At 38.4% G+C, this 18,821-nt stretch overlaps 1 protein-coding gene across 2 annotated transcripts in view; it reads right to left on the reverse strand.

Annotated features, from left to right (window-relative positions):
• Positions 1-7,718: 7,718 nt before the first annotated feature.
• Positions 7,719-18,821, reverse strand: part of CCDC171 (coiled-coil domain containing 171) — a 146,764-nt gene continuing 135,661 nt past the window's right edge. The window contains exon 24 of one of the 2 annotated variants that reach the window (XM_051772315.1): positions 7,719-8,412. In XM_051772315.1, the coding sequence (XP_051628275.1) occupies positions 8,267-8,412 (146 nt within the window). In that variant the 3' untranslated portion in view covers positions 7,719-8,266. The remainder of the gene's footprint in view (positions 8,413-18,821) is intronic. The other variant, XM_051772314.1, reaches the window with a different exon arrangement.

An 18,821-nucleotide genomic window follows, 5' to 3' on the forward strand; every position in this document is an offset into this window, starting at 1 on the left:
TTGGAATGGGCTGCCCAGAGAGGTGGTGGATTCACCATCCCTGGAGATTTTTAAACGCAGACTGGACGTGGCACTGAGTGCCATGATCTAGTAAATGGACTGGATTTGAACCAAGGGTTGGACTCAATGATCTCGGAGGTCTTTTCCAACCCAATCGATTCTATGATTCTATGATTCTTCAGAGGACTGCTGGATGCTATTTTTAATATGTTGCCAAAGTGTTTCAGAAGAAGGATCTGTGGAATGATCTTCGAGCCTAGTTTGAAGGTTTGCCTGGAATCTGTCTCTCCCTGTGGCTGAAGATTGTTAATTTGGACTCTCCTCCTTGGCATACTGCCCCTTTTGGGTTTGAACTTAAGGTTGAAGTTAAGTTTACAGGGCATAAGTCGATGGTCTGTTTGGCACTGAGCATCACATGGGTATGATGGACATCGCAAACATCTCTCTGTCGCACCAAGACATAATCAATGAGGTGCCAATGCTTGGATCTAGGATGCATCCAGGTTATTTTCAGACTATTTTTCTGCTGCAAGATAGTGTTGGTGATGGTGACCTGCTGCTCCATACAGAATTCTAGTAGAAGGTGTTCATTATCATTGCAGTTTCCAAGACCATGCTTGCCTAATACTCCTTTCCAAGCTTCAAAGTTCTTTCCTACTCTGGCATTGAAATCACCAAGGATAATGATCTTATTGTCTGCAGGAACCTTTTGGGTAAGGCGGTGCAGGTCAGTGTAAAATTTATCTTTTTCGGCAGGGTCAGCTTGGAGAGTTGGGGCATATATACTAAAGATGACAACATGTTGCTTGTTGTGTAGTGGAAGGCGTAGGAAGATAATGCGGTCAGAGTGACCTGTCGGCAGATTTTCAAGTTCGGGGACAACAGAGTTTTTAATCGTGAAGCCAACTCCTGAAAGATGCCTTTTGGTTCTGGGTTTACCTGACCAGAAGAGTGGGTAACTGGCACTGTGTTCTCTAAGGCTACCTTCCTCGTGGAGACGAACTTCACTGAGAGCAGCAATGTCAATGTTGAGACGTGACTGTTCATGGGATATTAGGGCAGAACGGTGCTCAGGATGTCCACTATCCACATAATCAAGCATGGTTCTGATGTTCCAGCATGTGAGAGTCAATTCGGGTACACTTTTGAAGGCAGGTGTATGCCTTTGTCTCTTAATCTTTGTTTGACTTCAATTAGAAGATGCCCGTTGGCCACGGTTAACCAACTGGGTGAAGGTGGAGATGAGCATTGTTTAGGCCACCTTTTCTAGGCCCCTCTCCGAGTGGAGCAAGCAGTGCCCTCCTTGAAAAGGCTGCTTGGTCGTTCAGGGTGCTGCCCCAAGAGACTGTCATCTCCAGTCAGTCTCAAATGACCGATATCCTGAACCGCCTGCATGTGGGGTTGGGTCTGTGGCTTCCAGTGCACCTTTCACCTGCCGTTTTGACCCTCACCCATCACTACAGGGCTTTACAGATGTGGGTATACATTCGAACCTGCGCAATGGATTTTTTAAGTGAGACACAGCATGCGCAGAACTGAACCCACCCTTTAATCCTAAGGTTCATCTGCCAGGGCCGAGTGAGCTTGGACGGTGGCAGTGAGATCCTCAGGACGTAGGTTTAATTAGAGTATCCTTCCCTTAGATGGATGGCCTTACAGGGCTAAGTGAGCTCCATCTGCCCTGCTTTGGAATTAGAGTTGTCCTTCTCCTAGGATGACTGCCGGAAGGCTAACGAGCTCATCCTGCCCATGGACACATTTTATCTGACCCTTCAGTTTTGACCTGTCTCGCATGGGAGACCCTGCTGAAGGCATGTACCATCACCAGCATAGCTCACAACCTCAGAGGGGCACACACGCTTCTTCCCCACTAAAATGGTTAGGGCAAGCCTTTCACTCCCTACTTTTCTGCCAGCCACCTATACTCAAGCCCAGGGATATTCCGAGGGAATTCCCTTGCCCTGATCACACTTTCAGGATGCTATAATTCCAAAACAAACCAATACTGGGCATCTCCCATGGCCCCAGCCCAGCCTAAACCCCTCAACTCCCCAGAAGAACTCTCTATCCACCCTGACCTTACACTCCCCTCATTGTGTTACCATAGATCTTCCATCACACTACCCACCCCCAACACCCCACGCAGGACTGTCTCGCCCACCCTCCCGCCGGTCCGGGGACCCCTTGGCCTGCCTGACCTCCCTCCCCTCCCCCAAATTGGACTGGCAAACCTCTGTGTGCTCCGATGTTCCTCCTCTCCGCTCCCACGAGAGCGCAACCTCCATCACCACTGCTAGGAGTGTGGTGCGGCCTGGTCACCATCCGAGCGTGGTGCGGCCTGGCCACCGTCGCTAAGCACTGATCTACAATACATAAATTACATAAATTGCCCAAAATTCCTACATGATGCTCCCCCTGACATCAATCAGATCCACGGTAGCATGACAAAGAACATGTCACCTTCCCTCTCCCAGTCATAGCGAAGGACAATTTGCAGAGACCTAATGGAAAGTCAAGTCTACATTTGTAAAACTGAAGTCACATTAGAGACAGAGAACCTATCAAACCAGTTCAAACATTGTACGTAAAGATGTTAAATAATTTATGTAGAAATCACTGTAGATTCCACTGGTTTAGGTGAATATTCAGTAAAGAGGAAAGAAGACATTTAAACACTTTCCAAATAAATACAGAGCTATATTTTTGGGCCATATGGAGAGTATGATGCAAAATGATTGTCCAAAACCAATGAGGTTATGAACACAAAAGTTAGACAAAATCTAGTAATTTCATACTGGCAAAATGACAAGATAGGAAAGAATGTCCTAATAGATTCATATTATTAGTTTGGATTTCAAGACCAACCAATAAAAGGATGGAGAGAGAAACGCTGAGTAAGCTTAGTGTTCATCACCAGCAATGGAAGAGAGGTGTTCTTTGACATATATTTGATCCAAACTGTGAAGCTGCCAAGGTTTTTTTGGGTTTTATTCACTGGAGAATAATCAAAGAACAATAAAAAACATCAGGAGAAAAATGCTACTAAAGTAATTTTGTATTTCAGGTGGGAGTTTAAATATTTTTAGGATCTAAGTTAAACCACTGAACACGTGGATTTATCTAAAATTTAAAGTTTTGGGAAATCTTCTAAGTATAGAATGACAGTGGCATGATCAGATGCTCTTATAAGTGATCAAATGATCAAACTGACCTAAATGACAAAGAGGTTATATAAAATATTGCATTTCACTTAATCCAAGGCTTTAGTAGTGTTTGGGAACTTGAAGAGCTCTTTACACAACGAAATGGTCCACTTGCTGAGTAAGGAAACATGGACTAGATACATGGATAGTAAGTCAGTTTCAAAAATGTCTGAACTGGTTAGCTCAAAGGATTGTTAGCAGTGGCACAAAGTCCAACTGGAGGCCAGTCACTAATGGATATCCCAGGAGTCAATACATGGCCAATATGGATTAATAACATTATTAATGGCCAGGACAATGAGACCCAGTGGACAATTCACAAGTTTGCAATGATACTAAGCTGGGACAAGTGGTTGCTAGATCAGAAGGGTTTGCTGACATCCAGAGGGACTTTTGACAGACTTGAGAAGGGCTGACAGGAACTTCACAAAGTTCAAGAAAGAAAAGAAAGTCCTCTACCTGGAGTGGAATAACCTCATGCACCAGGACAGCCTGGGGACCCAAGACTATCTAGGGAGCAACTGTCTGGGGAGCAACTTGACAGAAAAATACCTGGAGGTTCTCTGTCTCCATGTTGACCATGAGGTAGAAACGTACCTTGGTAGCAAAGTAGGCTAACAGCCTCTTTGGGAAGCATCAGGAAGAGATTTGCCAACAAGTCAAGGGAGGCAATCTTTTCCCTGCACTGGTGACTATATCTGGAGTAATGGCTCCAGTCCTGAACTCCCTAGTACAAGAGAGAGAAATTCAGGAGTGAGCCCAGTGAAGGACCAAAAAGATGACTGGTAAAATGAGTGGAGTACCTGTCACATGAGAAGAGGCTAAGAGAGCTGTGATTTTTTTAGCCTGTAAAAGAGAAGGCTCAGGGAGATATCACCAACCTGTGTAAAAACCTGCAAAGTAAAGAAGATGGAGCCTCTGTGGTGCCTAGTGACAGGACAAGAGGCAATGTGCACAAACTCAAACACATGAAATTCCATTTTAATATAGGAAAAAATGCCTTTACTTTGAGGGTGACTGAACACTCAGGAGCAGGTTGTTAAAAGAGACACCACCATTGCAGATATTCAAACCCAATTGGGCATGATGTTCAGCAACTTGTGGTAGCTGACTGTGCTCTGAGCAGGGGTGTTGGACTACTTGATCTCCTGAGGTGCCAGTCCAACCTCATCTGCCTTGGATTAACTTGGTAAAGGTATTCAAGACCTTTTCCAGTAATGGTGGACACTACCATAATTGTCTATCAAACATGACAGGCAGTAAAGCTTCTGCTGAATTTGCAAATAGGTATGGGAGATAGGGGGAGCCAAAAAGCCCCTCAGTACTACTGGTATTGCTTACAGTATGTGGAGTCATAATGCAGTCAGCCCAATAACCAAAATCTTTGCTGAGAAATATGCATACATGTGGCACACAGGCACACACACAGTTTGTACTATCTGCTATAAAACCTACTGCACAGAAGAAATAATACATTTCAGTCTCTTTTCAGAGATGAGTTGCTTCGTGGGTAAATAAATTAATATGAATTTTGAGATTGACCAGAAGGCAGATCTGTTGTTGGACCATATTTAAAAAAACACAGACAGTATTCTAGACCCACCAAACATGGGCTTTTTTCTAAGGAAACTCATTGTTCTCATGGAGTAGTGGAAGCAGTCCTCTTGAAATTCCCAGCCTGAACAATGAAAAGCTTTGAAAGTAAGGATCAAAGTCTCAAGCTCTGCAATTTTCAAAGCAAGGCAGAGAGAGCAGATGATATAAAACAGTCAGGATGCTCTTTAAAACAGTAAGGGTGCTCTTTTGACAGCTACTGTTACTGAACTGTGTTGCCACATTCTACACAATTTTTATTGTGTGCCCAAAAGATAGGGAAAGCTATGCTTTGGTAAACTACCAACAGGGGATCTTCTGATCTTCTATTCATTTGGAATTTATCACACATTTCAACTTATTAGATGCCTGGAAAAGCAATTCAGGAGTATTGCACTAACAATAATCCAGTTTACTACTCTACAACTTCTTCACAACATAAGAAATGAGGAGCTTTTCTTTACAAATGGGACATCTGATAGACAAACAAAAAATATTTCGAAGTCCCTTCAAAGTGGATAGCTTTAAGAAAAACAGTCTATAACTCACAGTTGGTCAATACTTAGAGTGAATGAGGTAACCGCTCTTTCAATGAAAACTTAGAAGCTAGTTCTTGCAAGAAATGACAGCTCACTAGACTGTTCCTATTAACTACAGTCAGTTTGCCATTGCTATGGTCCTGTGAAATCACACAAACCCATGCTTGGAGCTGTAACTGGAGTAAATGGACAAGATAGTCCTATTCTCAGTAAGACAGTGATTTCAGAAAGAAAAACAGATTTCAGAAAGAAATCCTTTTTCTGTCCCTACATGCACACTGCCACATATGCTTGCAGTGATGGGTAAGGGACAAATATGCTGCAAATCTTGCGTAGTTTGAGGTTGCTTAGCAAAAAATAGGCACTTTCTTTCTCAAACTATAGATTAACATTAGAATATATGTTAAAAATTAAGTGCATGCATACTTCTATACATAGTAGACAGTAAAATGTCAAGTAAAATATATTCTTTCATTCTTTGTACAAGTATAGCAGATCTTTGACACTATATTTGGAAGAGCACAATACAGTACTTGTGGTGTCTTTAAGAAGAACAGTCACTGTCAGAAAGAGTGGAGCCCAGGCACTTGGAGGGAAACAAAAACTTTCTTCATTATTCAAGATTAAATATACTACCATAAAGAAAAGGAATGTTATGCCTCTATTAGCCAACTCTCACACTTAAGAGTTCTACAGGATTTATTATCTGGTATTGCATGGCTCTGTATTAATATACATATATACAGGCACATCATGGTTGTGAGCAACGGATTTGCACAGTAAGAGAATATCTGAAAACTCTATTCTTTGAATAAAGTTCTTCTGTTGTACATTTGAAGCCATATTAGGAGCAGTTTGGTTTGTTCAGCCTGGAGAAGAGGAAACTGAGGAGCCCTCATTGCAGTCACAACTTCCTTCTGAGGGGAAGAGGAGAGGCAGGCACTGATCTCTTTTCTGTGGTGATCAGTGATAGGACCCCAGGGAATGGCCTGAAATTGTGTCAGGGGAGGTTTAGGTTGGATATTAGGAAAAGAGAGTGGTTGGGTGCTGGAACAGGCTCCCCAGGGAAGTGGTCACAGCACCAAGCCTGACAGAGTTCAAGCATTTGGACAATAGTCTCAGGCACATGGTGTGACTCCTGGGGATGGTCCTGGGCAGGGATAGGAGTTGGACCTGATGATCCTTGTGGGTCCCTTCCAACTCAGGATATTCTATGATTCTAGGGTACTTGAAAACAAGGGTAGTTAGAAGATTTGTTCATTTTAAGTGGTATATCATTTATGCAAATATTGTTTTCCATCCAAAATGGAATTTCAGTAGTAGTCCGGAGGCTTTAAAAATCAAATCGTACATTTGACATATTAGAAGAAATTATAGGTTCCATAATGCATAATATTATTTTTCTAATGTATCACTGGCCCATAATGAGAAACAATCTATTACATAGATTTTGCATTCAATCTTTTTGTCAAAAACTACATAGCACATCAAAAGTTAATAGCACCAGGGAGTTCTGTGATTAATACGAAAACAAATGGTATATTTCAAAATTTCTTTTGTTCTTCATTCACAATGATGAAACTGCTAGGATTTAACCTTTAAGGGTTAAAGAGTTTAATCAATGTCAATGTCTGATCTTCTGAAGGCGATAAAGAACAGTCTGTCTAGTGATACTCAACAGAACATCACTTTGTCAAGCCACAAAGCACCCAAAAGCTTGTCAAGTAAGTTACCAGAAACCTCTTTGTGGTTAGAACTCAGCTCCTTCCTGCTTGACCTATTATTTGATATTTGACCACTTGGTTGCAAGACACTTGCTCTTTCCAGCTGAAATGTCACTGGGGCATCTTGTCAGCTCCCCGACATCTCGGCCTGACATACAATTTTACTTTTGTGTGCTACAAGGCAGAAAATGCAGGGCAATGGCCTTGTTTTAAATTCTGTCAGCATCAAAGATGGGCGTCACTCTTGGGTCCTACCAACAACAACAAAAAAGGAGTCTATTTGAAGGTCAAAACAGCCATTACTTTAAAGTCTTTCAGTTTAAACTAAATATATTAACTGCAACACTGTTTTGGGAACTGTCCTTATAAAGTATATAAACATATCATCAGAAATCCTCCCTCCACAATTGTTCTTCTTTCTTATGAAATGCACACTTGATGAAAGGGTGAGTTTTCAGTGCCTGCAGGGACCAGATTCAGTGGTTAACTTAACTTGTTCAAATAGGCAAGTGGTATCATGTAGCTTTACAAGGAGCAACCTGACCTTCTCACATTGACCAGCAGTGACATTATTGTGCAGGAAGAGAAGCAGTCACATCATTTCTGTTTTGCACAACCTGCTTAAAGTTTGCAACTAAATGCTTGTCTTCAGTTGAGCTGACAAGAGAAAAGAGGGGGCTCAGTGAACCATGGCAGGGCTGCCATGAAATGACAGGAATCATTGGCATACATTTCAAATAGCTCTCTCAATCCTATTAAAGTATTGCAGTCCTGCTTTAAAATAGACAAGTATGAAACAACTTTGATAGATAGAGACTAAAATGGCTTATTGATTTATTTTTTTTTTTAAGTCTGAGGAAAATTACCCAAAATGTGTCATTCTTTAACATTTAAAAATATACTACATAAAAAATGAACAACTGCAATATATAAAAGTTTAAACAATAACTGCTCCAGTATGCAAAGAATGAAAAGTACAGAAATGTGAACATACAAGTGCACATTTTCATAGAAATGTAAAATTTATATTAAAAAATACATACAGTTAATTACAATTCAAAGGTAACAACAAAATTACACTTTAATTGCATGATTTTACATTAATACAGTTTTTTCCTTCTAAAAGACTACTGATACTAAGAATCTGAAAATCCATTTTCCATTGTTCTTCTGGGATTGGATGTGATTCCAGGCTTAAGAAACAGATTTAAGACAGAGAACTGTCTCTGTTCTGTGTAACACTGTAGGTTATGTCAGGTTCAGCTTGCAATGCCAAAAAATCTGGGACAGAACTCTGATCAGACTGAATTTCTCGCTTGGACCCACATTGAGGTCTGAACTCCCTCTTGTTTCCTGGAATAAAAAATGAAGAATAAAAAACAACAACAAAAAAAGGAGAATATACATTTACTGTTAAATACCTTTCACAAAAGTATGTATATGAAGTATCTGCAAGTGTTTGCTTCTTGTTTTAAACACTTATTTAAAATACATGGTACCTGACTACCTACAGTTATCTTTAATAAAAAGAAACAAAGGACATTATCTCAAGTATTCTGCACTAGTGTTAGAAGACAATAGCCTTCTTTATTTGAAGTGCTACAAATACTTACAGAGAACTTTTATACCCCTCCATTAAAATTTCCAGGTGTTTTTTTTAATCAAATAAACAAACTTATTCTACAGTCTCCCTGTCACTGTTATTAGAAACACACCATGCTAACCATGGAAGGTATTAAGTTACTTTTAAATATACTTTACCATCAATTGAAATCAAACACTTAATACTCCTCAAATGTTAGCCTGTTAGATGATGGCCAGAGAATATGCACTGACTGTAGGTTGATGGGAACATGATTCATATTTCAATGAGTCTCAACATTCAGTCAAACAGATATAAAGGTTAGACTAGTTAAAATTCAACACTGAAGAGCTTCCAGTACCAAAATATTAGGCATCCTACTTCGAAAGATTATGGATAATATCAGTATATCAGCATTAATAATTAAGAAAAAAAATTCTAAAGGAAGGCATTCTATATTCCCTTAACCAAACTTAAGAAAACACGATGCCATATTGCTCTTCTGCCCTTCACCAATGCACTGTATAGTTGTGAAAATAACAATCATTTCATCAGGTCATAAAACGTGAAAACATTGCAAAGAGTAATGATGGCGAAAAAAGTTAACATACTGAATGACAGTTATATTTGAGGTTTAAAACAGTCAGCATTTAAGGAAGGGTATAAATGCATATATAAACACAGATGCACATACACAGAGGCAGAAACACACATATACAGACACGGATTCCAATACACAAAGATATCCAGAGAGAGGCTGAAGGGTGTGTGTATATTCATATTTCACCAAATCCAGTCTCAATCATACATTTAAAGATTCCTCTTTCCTCTGTTACTACTGCTGGAGAAAAATCAGTTGTTGCCTCTAACACCTACCTCAACAGTTCTCTCTGATATGGACTCTTTTGATTTCCTGATTCACCACTAGCTATATTGCAGCTACTGTAAACAAATGGTTATGTTAGACCTTCATTAAGAACCCATACAGTAGCAAATGTAGATGACTGTTTCGAGTAGATAGTTAAAATGAGGTAGTGCCTTGGGTTTTTCTAAATGATAGAGGTGATGAGGATGAGATAACCAGCAGGATGAGCAACTGAGATCTGTAACACTCTTTTCAGTCCTTCTGGGCTTGACTCTCTGCAGCGTGAGAACCAAAGCACAAATGAGATTTACTGCATTTGTACCCGCAGACGTGAAATGAGATCTCAGTGAAGGCTATCACACCAATTAACAGTTTGTTATTTGTGCACTTTAATCAGCTGGTCACATGAACAAATCCTCTCTAAAGTAAGAATAATTAATTTTAAAAATTATTAGAATATTGAAATATGCAAGTAACTTGTGATGTTCTAAAAACATTTCTGCATGTAACAAAAAATGAAATTAAAAAGATATAAGCTGCAAACAGGTCTCACTCTGGATAACAAATATTGAAGACAAATTTAAACGTATTGGTTTGTATTGCTTTCAACACCTCAATTAAACAGCATGCCACAAAGAGTAAAAAAATCACATGTTTTGACTACATTCTCATATTATTCTTTTTCAAGCTGTAGTAAGGGGATTTTTTAAGAATATGGTATCAAAATCCCAATACGGAGATAAGAAATCAGATTTCCTTTGAGAGTTACAAAAAAACCGTATGAAACTTACTGATTGGCAGCAAGTCAATAGAGTATGTTATAGTAAAAGCTTCACTGTTAGGGAAAAAAAAGCTCTGGTTTAGTTATCCAGATCCTCTGCTGTACTTCTTACAAAGAGCAGAATGCTAGTCATGGAGTAGAAGCAAAATCAGATCTAATAGCAATGTGATTGATGTAAAAAAAAAATCTTGGCTGCTTCTCATAAGAACTATTTTGATCCAATCTCATTATATGCCCTCATGATGAATAAGAAAATACAATTTTATAGGTTAGAAGAAAAAATACTCAGAACTGTTATAACACTCATTGTTTGAACACATACCTTCACACAGGAATTTTAAAGGCAGTTATAGTCTCCCCAACAGACCTCTTTAAACATTATTGTACTTAGGCACCTTTGTAAAAAATGTATTAAATTGACAAACTCAAATGACTATGCCAGAGCTCTGATATTAATCCATCATATAACTATGCATTTACGTAATTTTTGAAAGAGGAATTATGTATCTTAAATAAAGTGTCTGTTCAGGCAAATCTTTAGCACAGCACTTTTATTTACCAGATAAGGTGTACATGATTCAATCTGAACTGTAACACTTCACTAGGTAAACAGATATTTAGGACATATATGTCTAGCAAAAATAAGCTTTCAAAATATTTATGTTTTGAAAGTAATTAGTCATGTCCTATGTGCATTTTTCAAAAGCCTGACTTTGTAAAACACATTTTCCCAAAGACCAAAATATGAAAAGTTAGTCTATATTATGGAATAGTTACTTTCTAAACCACAGTTTATTCTGATGCTTTTTAAATATATTGGCTAAAGTCCTATACAGTAAGTCTTTGTACCAGATATTTCATTGGAATATACAAGGAAGTCCCCCATTTTCAGATCAAATTCTCTGCACTGCACTAATAATAGCAAACTATTAGACAAACAATGTAGTGCTCTTTTTTACATGGTAAAATGATCAGTTTGTTTTGATTTCAATAAGAATTTCCGAATCTTTTGTACTTTTTGCCCACGCCACCTACCACTGTCTTTCCACTTGTCTAAGAATGGAAGCAAACTTTTATTTATTTTGAACCTGAGTAGATAACCCAAATGATTATTGCTTTATTTTGTGCTGCATGCTGCAAACAACATGGAAAGGTACACTGTACACTTACTATTGTGACAGCATTCCATGTTTTGCAGCAGTGTGTAAGATTGTTGCTATCTTTAACTGATGCTTCTCTTGCTTCCAAGAAAGGCTTTCCTATTATGTGAGTTTTCCCACAGCTTTTCATTGCCTCAGATGAGCCTCTCTCTCTCTCATGTTCCCTTTCAGCTCTTAGCTTCTTTCTAGCAGGAAGGGGAGAAGAGGAGTACAACCAGAGACTAAAAAACTCATGACACCATACTAAGGCACCAGCTCATGAAGTAGTCCCCCCCATTGCCCTTTATTTTGCCAGTGCTGGTGGGAAAACAGTCCCTATCCAACCAGTTAATGTGTCAAATTCATATTCTCTTGAGAAATGTATTCAGCCATCAGCCAAATTCCTAAACAGTGTGACTATCTGACGTAAGCCTTCAAAGTTTCATCTGAGTTGCAAGTATACTGCTGCTCTAGCAGAAAAAGGAAAAAAGTATATTTACATTCATTTTGCCAAACATTAGCATCTTCTGTCCAATCATTTGAATGCAGAAGTGTTAGGAGAAAACAGCTTAGAGAACAAGGGTTGACACATACACTGTGAAATCTTAAGGTGCTTGAATGCAATGAGGGAGAAAGTGAGACAGAACCACATTTCATCTCCCCAGCTGTGCTACAGTCCACATGAACTTTGTGACAGGTCTCTGTCTCTCAGCCACACTTCACTAGCTTCTGCTGCCATTCAGCTGTCAGACAGCAACCCTTTACCATGCCCCTAACATGCTCTACAGCTTCACCCAATTAACTCGCTTTCGCTTGACATTGCAGCAAAAAGCTTCATAATAGGTGGTCAAGGTGCACGGTGTCTGCTTTGCCCTCTAACAGCTCATGCACAGCAAAATGCTAAGCTACCTTGCTTTGTGTCTGTTTGCGATGAACTGCCGCACTACAATTTAGGCATTTTGCTGTTAAGTGGGACAAGGACAGCAGATCTTTGCCAGTGGCACGTTTACATACCTTTTACCAAGACTATTTTTAATGCCGAATCCTAGTACTAATAATCGTAAACATTTTGGCAAGAAATGAAATTACACTGATTCAGTGAAATACTTCAATCACTTTACAATTAACAAAAATATACTGTATCAGCAATTTGATTCAGGGGGAATGAGGGGAAAAAGTAATTTTTTCCAATAATTTAACAACATAAAGGGGGGAAGTCTAGAAACAACACAAGTGTCTTTATGATTCAGCTTTCTTGTATTAAAAAATCTTTACACATTCAGAAGATGAATTTTTGCCATGCATTTCTGCCAAATGTGCAATTTTTGAGGAATAATATTCAGAAATATGAATCTATGTAGCTAAAAAAACAAATGAACTATTAAAAAATGGAAATCAACATTTTAAGATTCTCCTGATAGTTTATATAGAAACAAGAACATGAAACTCTCTGTTACTTTGCAGATAAGTGCCTTGAGAATACTCCAATTTGCTCACTACTTCTCTCAAGTATATTTGTATTAAATCCATAGAGTCCATCAGAAAAGACCCTTAAAAATTCAGTATGTAGGTAATAAGTACTGATGAAGCTCAAGCAATCTTTGCTAAAGAGAGTGGAACAGTCTGAATTGAACACTGGTTTCTGGACACTGAAATTAGGAGAGCCACTATAGCAAATGCCTTCTGGTGGCCTTATGGGTTTCAACTACACAATTCCAACGAAGCAGGACACAAAAGACTATCCACAAAGCTCCTTCAGATTCTGTTTTGCTGCTCAGATAGGTTACGTAATCTATTTGCTTTCGCAGCGTATTTATCTATGGGGACAAGTCCCCTTGCAGTTCTCTTCAAAAATCTTTCAAAGGGCATTTCTTTCCACAGAAGAAATCTGATTTTCACAAAGAGAAGCAGACTTTCAGGCTGTAAAAAGTGGAAGCTCAAGAGAAGCCCAAAGCATGACGAAAGGAAAACAAAAAGGAAATACACTGATTGCAATGTAAAGCAGACACCTCTCTTGCCAGGAATTTATGGCAAGGACATAGAACCAACTTATCTTTATGAAAGGTGATGAAAAGCAGCATGCCACCTTGAGAGCTTGTACACCTCTGGAAGAGGCTGCTGATTCAAAAATGGTAGTTTTGCAGCAATGAAAAAAAAAATGTAGTGAACACTTCACTCAGATTCCACGCAGAAAAATGGTATTTCTCAGAATTAAAATGAAGTGAACATTATTGCAGGTCTCCCCAAAAACTTGCAGGTGAACAAAAAGTTATTTTGGTTCATTGGGTTGAGAGAATATAATCTAGTGCTGTCCATAATCAGGAAGTGACAAGGGAAACGCTGATTTCAAGAACTGACAGCTTTTTCCAGCCCCTAACAGAGAGTAGATTAATGCTAGCTCTTCAGAGACAATGGATTTAGGAGCATAAAATGGATATAGACATAGTTTATGCAACCTATCTGCACCTATTTGAAAAACAGACTGATTGGAATCTGTTATCAAAAATATAAACACTTGCATTTTGAGTAAAAACACCTGCACTTGCATTAACCTACAGGCTAATCTAAGTCTCAGTTAATCTAAATAACTGTATTAAACCAAGTAGTAGTAGTAGTAGTAGTAAAAAGGTCCTCTAATGATAGTACAAAAAATGTCTGACCTATTCCACACGTTTAGAAGTGAACTACTACTAATGAAAATTTAATTTTCTCAAAATGAAGTTTTATTATTAAAATCATCAAGGTATTAGGAGAACTAAGGGTTCCACCCTTTTAGCACTGGCCAAGGCATATACATTTTCTGGATAGCCCAGATTTGTAGATGTGCACACTGTAGATGTGTAGGCTGCTACCTCCCAGCCAAAATCCTGATAAGGGCTCCATCCCACTCCCCTGTAAATTAGATTATGGAAAGATTCAATAGGAAGAGGTATATCTGGCTCCCTATAGTTTAGGATAGTTTTCTAACTTTTCTTTGCTTATCTAAGGCAAGGACTTTAATCCCCAGCAAAACTTAGTTGAAGTAATTTCAGGAGGGAATTATTCCCTCTCCCACAGATTACATGCAACATCTGAAGCAGTTCTGTCTTCAAGAGAGTTCTAAAGGGTAATTTTGTAACAGTAATGGTCAGGGAAAACAGTTGGCTTTCCAGCAGTAGTGCTTGTAAGTATCAGTTGATATCTGAATAGCCTAGAAAAAATATTTTAGGCTAAATTTCAGTTGATGGCTAACATACAGGTCTTTCATAAATGCAAGATCCAAATTACACTAACTGGGCAAGGAATCAAGCTTATCAGTTATAAACAACTTGAGTGTGGGTGAGCTAGGTTTACTGTCTCTATTGGGTTTGGCTGAATTTATATATACAACTATACTTCAGACTAAAAATAAATTAAAAAATATAATAATTACTTCAACAGAACTTTTTATACTTCCTAGATTCCTGAGCACAGCCTCTAAGAACTGCTGTTAGCTCAGATCTAGATCATTACTTTCTGTGAGGCTGAATTTGCAGTTTGAGTGAGTCCACTAGACAAAGGAAACTAATACTTCCTGCATACCAATCATATATCATGTGAATAAACAGTAAAAAAAAATCCTAATTGAATTTCATCCTTTCATATATATATATGCCAAATGTGTGTTCTGAAAGCAGAGTTAAAAACAATAAAAACCCCCAACTAAACAAAAAAAGACACCATTACCACCATATATAACACTACAAACAAACAAATAAAAAACTGGCTCAAAATACCAAAACCACCAACACAAACAATACTCAAAACTTTCATCAGGCATGTAAAATTTTTATCAGAAGAGTCATGAAGAACATAGGAGAAGGTTTGGAGATAGATTTTTTAAGATTTTTGGTTTGCAAAACAAGAAAGGTGTAACACAACTTAAAAAAAATTGAGTTTTCTAAAAAAAGAAAAGAAAACAGGGATGTTTCAATAATTTGGCATGCCTTGTACATTCTAGAATTATTAATTAAATTCCTTCACTCGGAGCTCCTGATTAGATTTCATTCTTTTCAAAAAATCTCTTATTTAAAGTGTAGTAAACTTCACTAAGTTATTAAATTAAACTAGAAATACCTAAAGCAATAGGATGTTTTGACATACACAAATTAAAATTAAAATGGAGGACTTCAAGTGTCAAGAAGCTTTGCAAAGTCCTGGTTAAGTTACAGTACATCCTCAGACTCCCAAAAGAGTACAATAGATTTAACAGACCATGTGAAAGGAAACTTGATGTCACACAAGTCTTGAAAGTCCCTGACCGTAAGCATACAACCACCATACAAGCTTCTGTGATCAAAGGAGGCCCTCAGTACTCAACAAAAGCTGAAAAATTAGTGAACTATTTCATTATTGGGGTTCTGGCCTTCAGAGGCTGTATGTGTCAAATCACCTGCAACACCTAGATAGGGCAAAAGGCTTTCAAAGTACTGGTGAACATACAAATTTAAGAGAGGCCAGTCTTGCAACGGTCGCTTTATGGTGACATTTACTGAGTAAACTATGGGTTTATGGGCCAATTTCAACTGAGACTCAGATCCAAAAGTGTGGTGTCTTAGAGTAACATGACTTGAAAAGCTCTATAGCTGCCTCTCTAAAAAGAGGAATTCTTTTAGGAATTGAAGAAGTTACACCATCTGAAAAGAATGAAATGGAACCATTGCATCATCATAATGTCACTGCTTTCCTAATATCATCACATGTAGCAGGGAAACACTGCTGGTGATTAACCACACTATTCTTGCCCATATTTTCAGTGAATTTTATCATACTGTGCATTGTAAAGGTACCCTTCCTTCCATTACAAATACAAAAACAAGGGTGAATTGACTGTCAACAAATAAAAGGATCCTTCGTTTCCAAAAGCTGGCATTTCTGAAAAGAGTCAACAAAACCCCCAAATTCTTGTAAAAGGGAGAAAGTTTAAGGAACACATTTCTTTCTAAATCCCTTTCTTTAGCTGAACTATTACACAAACTGAAGAAAACAAGCGTTATTCGAATAATCAAGATTATTATCATAATAACATCCTTTAGGCTGACAGTGAAGCTCTTTATCCTACTGAGTATTCATTTCACATTTTTAAAATTTGTTCAATGACTAATTTATTCAACAGGCCAAGCTGCTTTGCAGAGCCCAGTCACTGCAGAAAATAGGTCCTTACTAAGATCAACTACAAAAACTATGCCTTCACTACATAATGTTGGTTTCGCAGAATTCCACGAAAAGTTCTTATACATAGTTTAGACACAAAACCAAATAAATAAATAAACAAATGCTGGGTAAGTATCAGTCTGTCTTAAATACGTAAAACCCAATAAAAAGACACAGTAAGATGCAACTTGCTGACTGTATCATGTCAACATTACAGGAATAATATTATGAGTTAAGAAATATTATGCTTCATGCACTAACTCTGAATTTCCTGTCTTTTTATCTCCACAAGTCATACTCTCTAGCATATTTAAAAGGTTTGGGGTTTTGTCATATCTCACACTAACTTTCATACTTAAATACAAAATGCAAGAAAATGGAAGCAGGTAGACACATGTATTTCGACAAAAAATACATTACTGCAAAAATGTCACAGAAACGAATGCAAAGGTTTTTCACAGTTGAAAAACTAGGAAATATGCACAATTATATGAGAAGGCAAGGGAAGAGAGCATGAGTAAACCACCGGAAAAACAATCTGATTTCATAAGTTCTAGAAAGGCACAAAATAAAGTAGACTGCTGTGGTCTGCAGCTACCCTTCTTTAATGTTCTCACTACCTCCCTTTGACCTCAGAAGGATCCACCCTCCTCCACGTGGACTAGTGAGGTTAGTTCTGAGTAGAGTACTTCTCAGCAGAGAAGTCTGCTGTGGACTTAGGATAGAGACAATACCCAGCCTTGTGCTGCCATGACCTTACCACAGTCTGTGCCCCAGAAACAGAGACTAAGAGGAGATGGAGCATCAGAGACAGTTGTCTCCTGTGGAGGGAAGTTTGCCAGCAAGCTGGCACCAAATGTTCTCGTGCTGGGGCTATGATTGTCTTTCTGCCATCCAGAGGAAAACATTAACTTTTAAACATGAGATTTTGCTTTACAAAATTAAAGCGTGGGCTTGTTGGTTTTTTTAATGGGTGCATGTAACATTATCCATCCTACATTATAAGTGGGGGCATATGCTGCACATAGATGCAGGCTAGGTGAGAAAGGGGTAGACTCCTGCAACACTGCCCTAGATCAAACTCTTGTCTTTTGTTACCCTGTGGTCTAGGCTGTGATATAAAGTAAACAAGAAACAACACAAAAGACAACAAAAATCTTTCCATCTGTCATCCTGAATCCACAGGTTGCATCTACATATCTTGCACTGTTTTTCAAAGTTAATGCCTAAAGATCAGCACTGAATTTTCTCCTTATAAAAAATGCTTTACATACTTAGTTTGAAACAAAACCAAACAGCTGTCAAAACAAGAAAATAATTATTCACAACAGTATACCTTGTAGGATCTAAATTTAAAATGTCAAGAAAATATCAGGAAGATGACAGACTGGATTGCATGGATTCACTCACCATTTAAGTATCTGAGCTAGACTCATTCAGGCACATGCTTTAATCCCCTCCAAAAATTTCTCAGCATATTCAGAGTCACAGAACAAACAGACGTTCCCTTTATGTTTAACCCACAGTTTAGCAGGGAATAATAGAAGCTTCCCAGCTCTCTTTCTTGAAATAACTTCTTCAAAAGGGAGAAGGAAGCACCTTCTGGCCTGAGTAAAAGTCCTTGAGTCTGGAAAGAAGTGAATTTGTCTGCCTTTGTAGAGAATATTCCTTTTCTTTTATAAAGCCAGTAAAATTGTGTCCTTGGCTCTGTTCTTTTGTAAAAACTTTTTCGCAGGGTTAAATGTCCTGGTCTATAATACCCAGTTCTCAAAATAACAGCCTGTCTAGCACTCCCAAAACTTTTATTTCTACTGCAGCATTAACAATATATGTAATAATATACAAAAATTTCTTTTAATTTGATGTGCTGGAAATGTCCCTTTGGCAGGTGTGGAAAGAAGGCAAAAGAAACAGGGGTGTGTGGCAAACAAAGCAAATGTATGCAGCAGGTGAAAAAACCTCATTGCATATTGCCACTGCAAAGGTGTCTTAATAAGGAAAATGGCATCACATGGCCGTCTCCCAACTCACAGTTGCCCTCCACGGCAACTGGGGCCTTTCTGAAACATTCACTTTCAGGAAACCCTACATACCATTTTGCAAAGAAAACAGAAAACTGGCTTGTTCCCGTATTTCTCCTTCAAAAACTGAATAAAATAAAGTGTAGGCATTCAACTGCCTTGCTCTCTGCTAATCTGCTGCAGGCAGAGAATGAATGCATGA

The sequence above is a fragment of the Manacus candei genome, unplaced genomic scaffold, assembly GCF_025592945.1.
Source record: "Manacus candei isolate 608988 ecotype Guabito, Panama unplaced genomic scaffold, ASM2559294v1 h1tg000152l, whole genome shotgun sequence".
In the NCBI taxonomy this organism is placed as follows: domain Eukaryota; kingdom Metazoa; phylum Chordata; class Aves; order Passeriformes; family Pipridae; genus Manacus; species Manacus candei.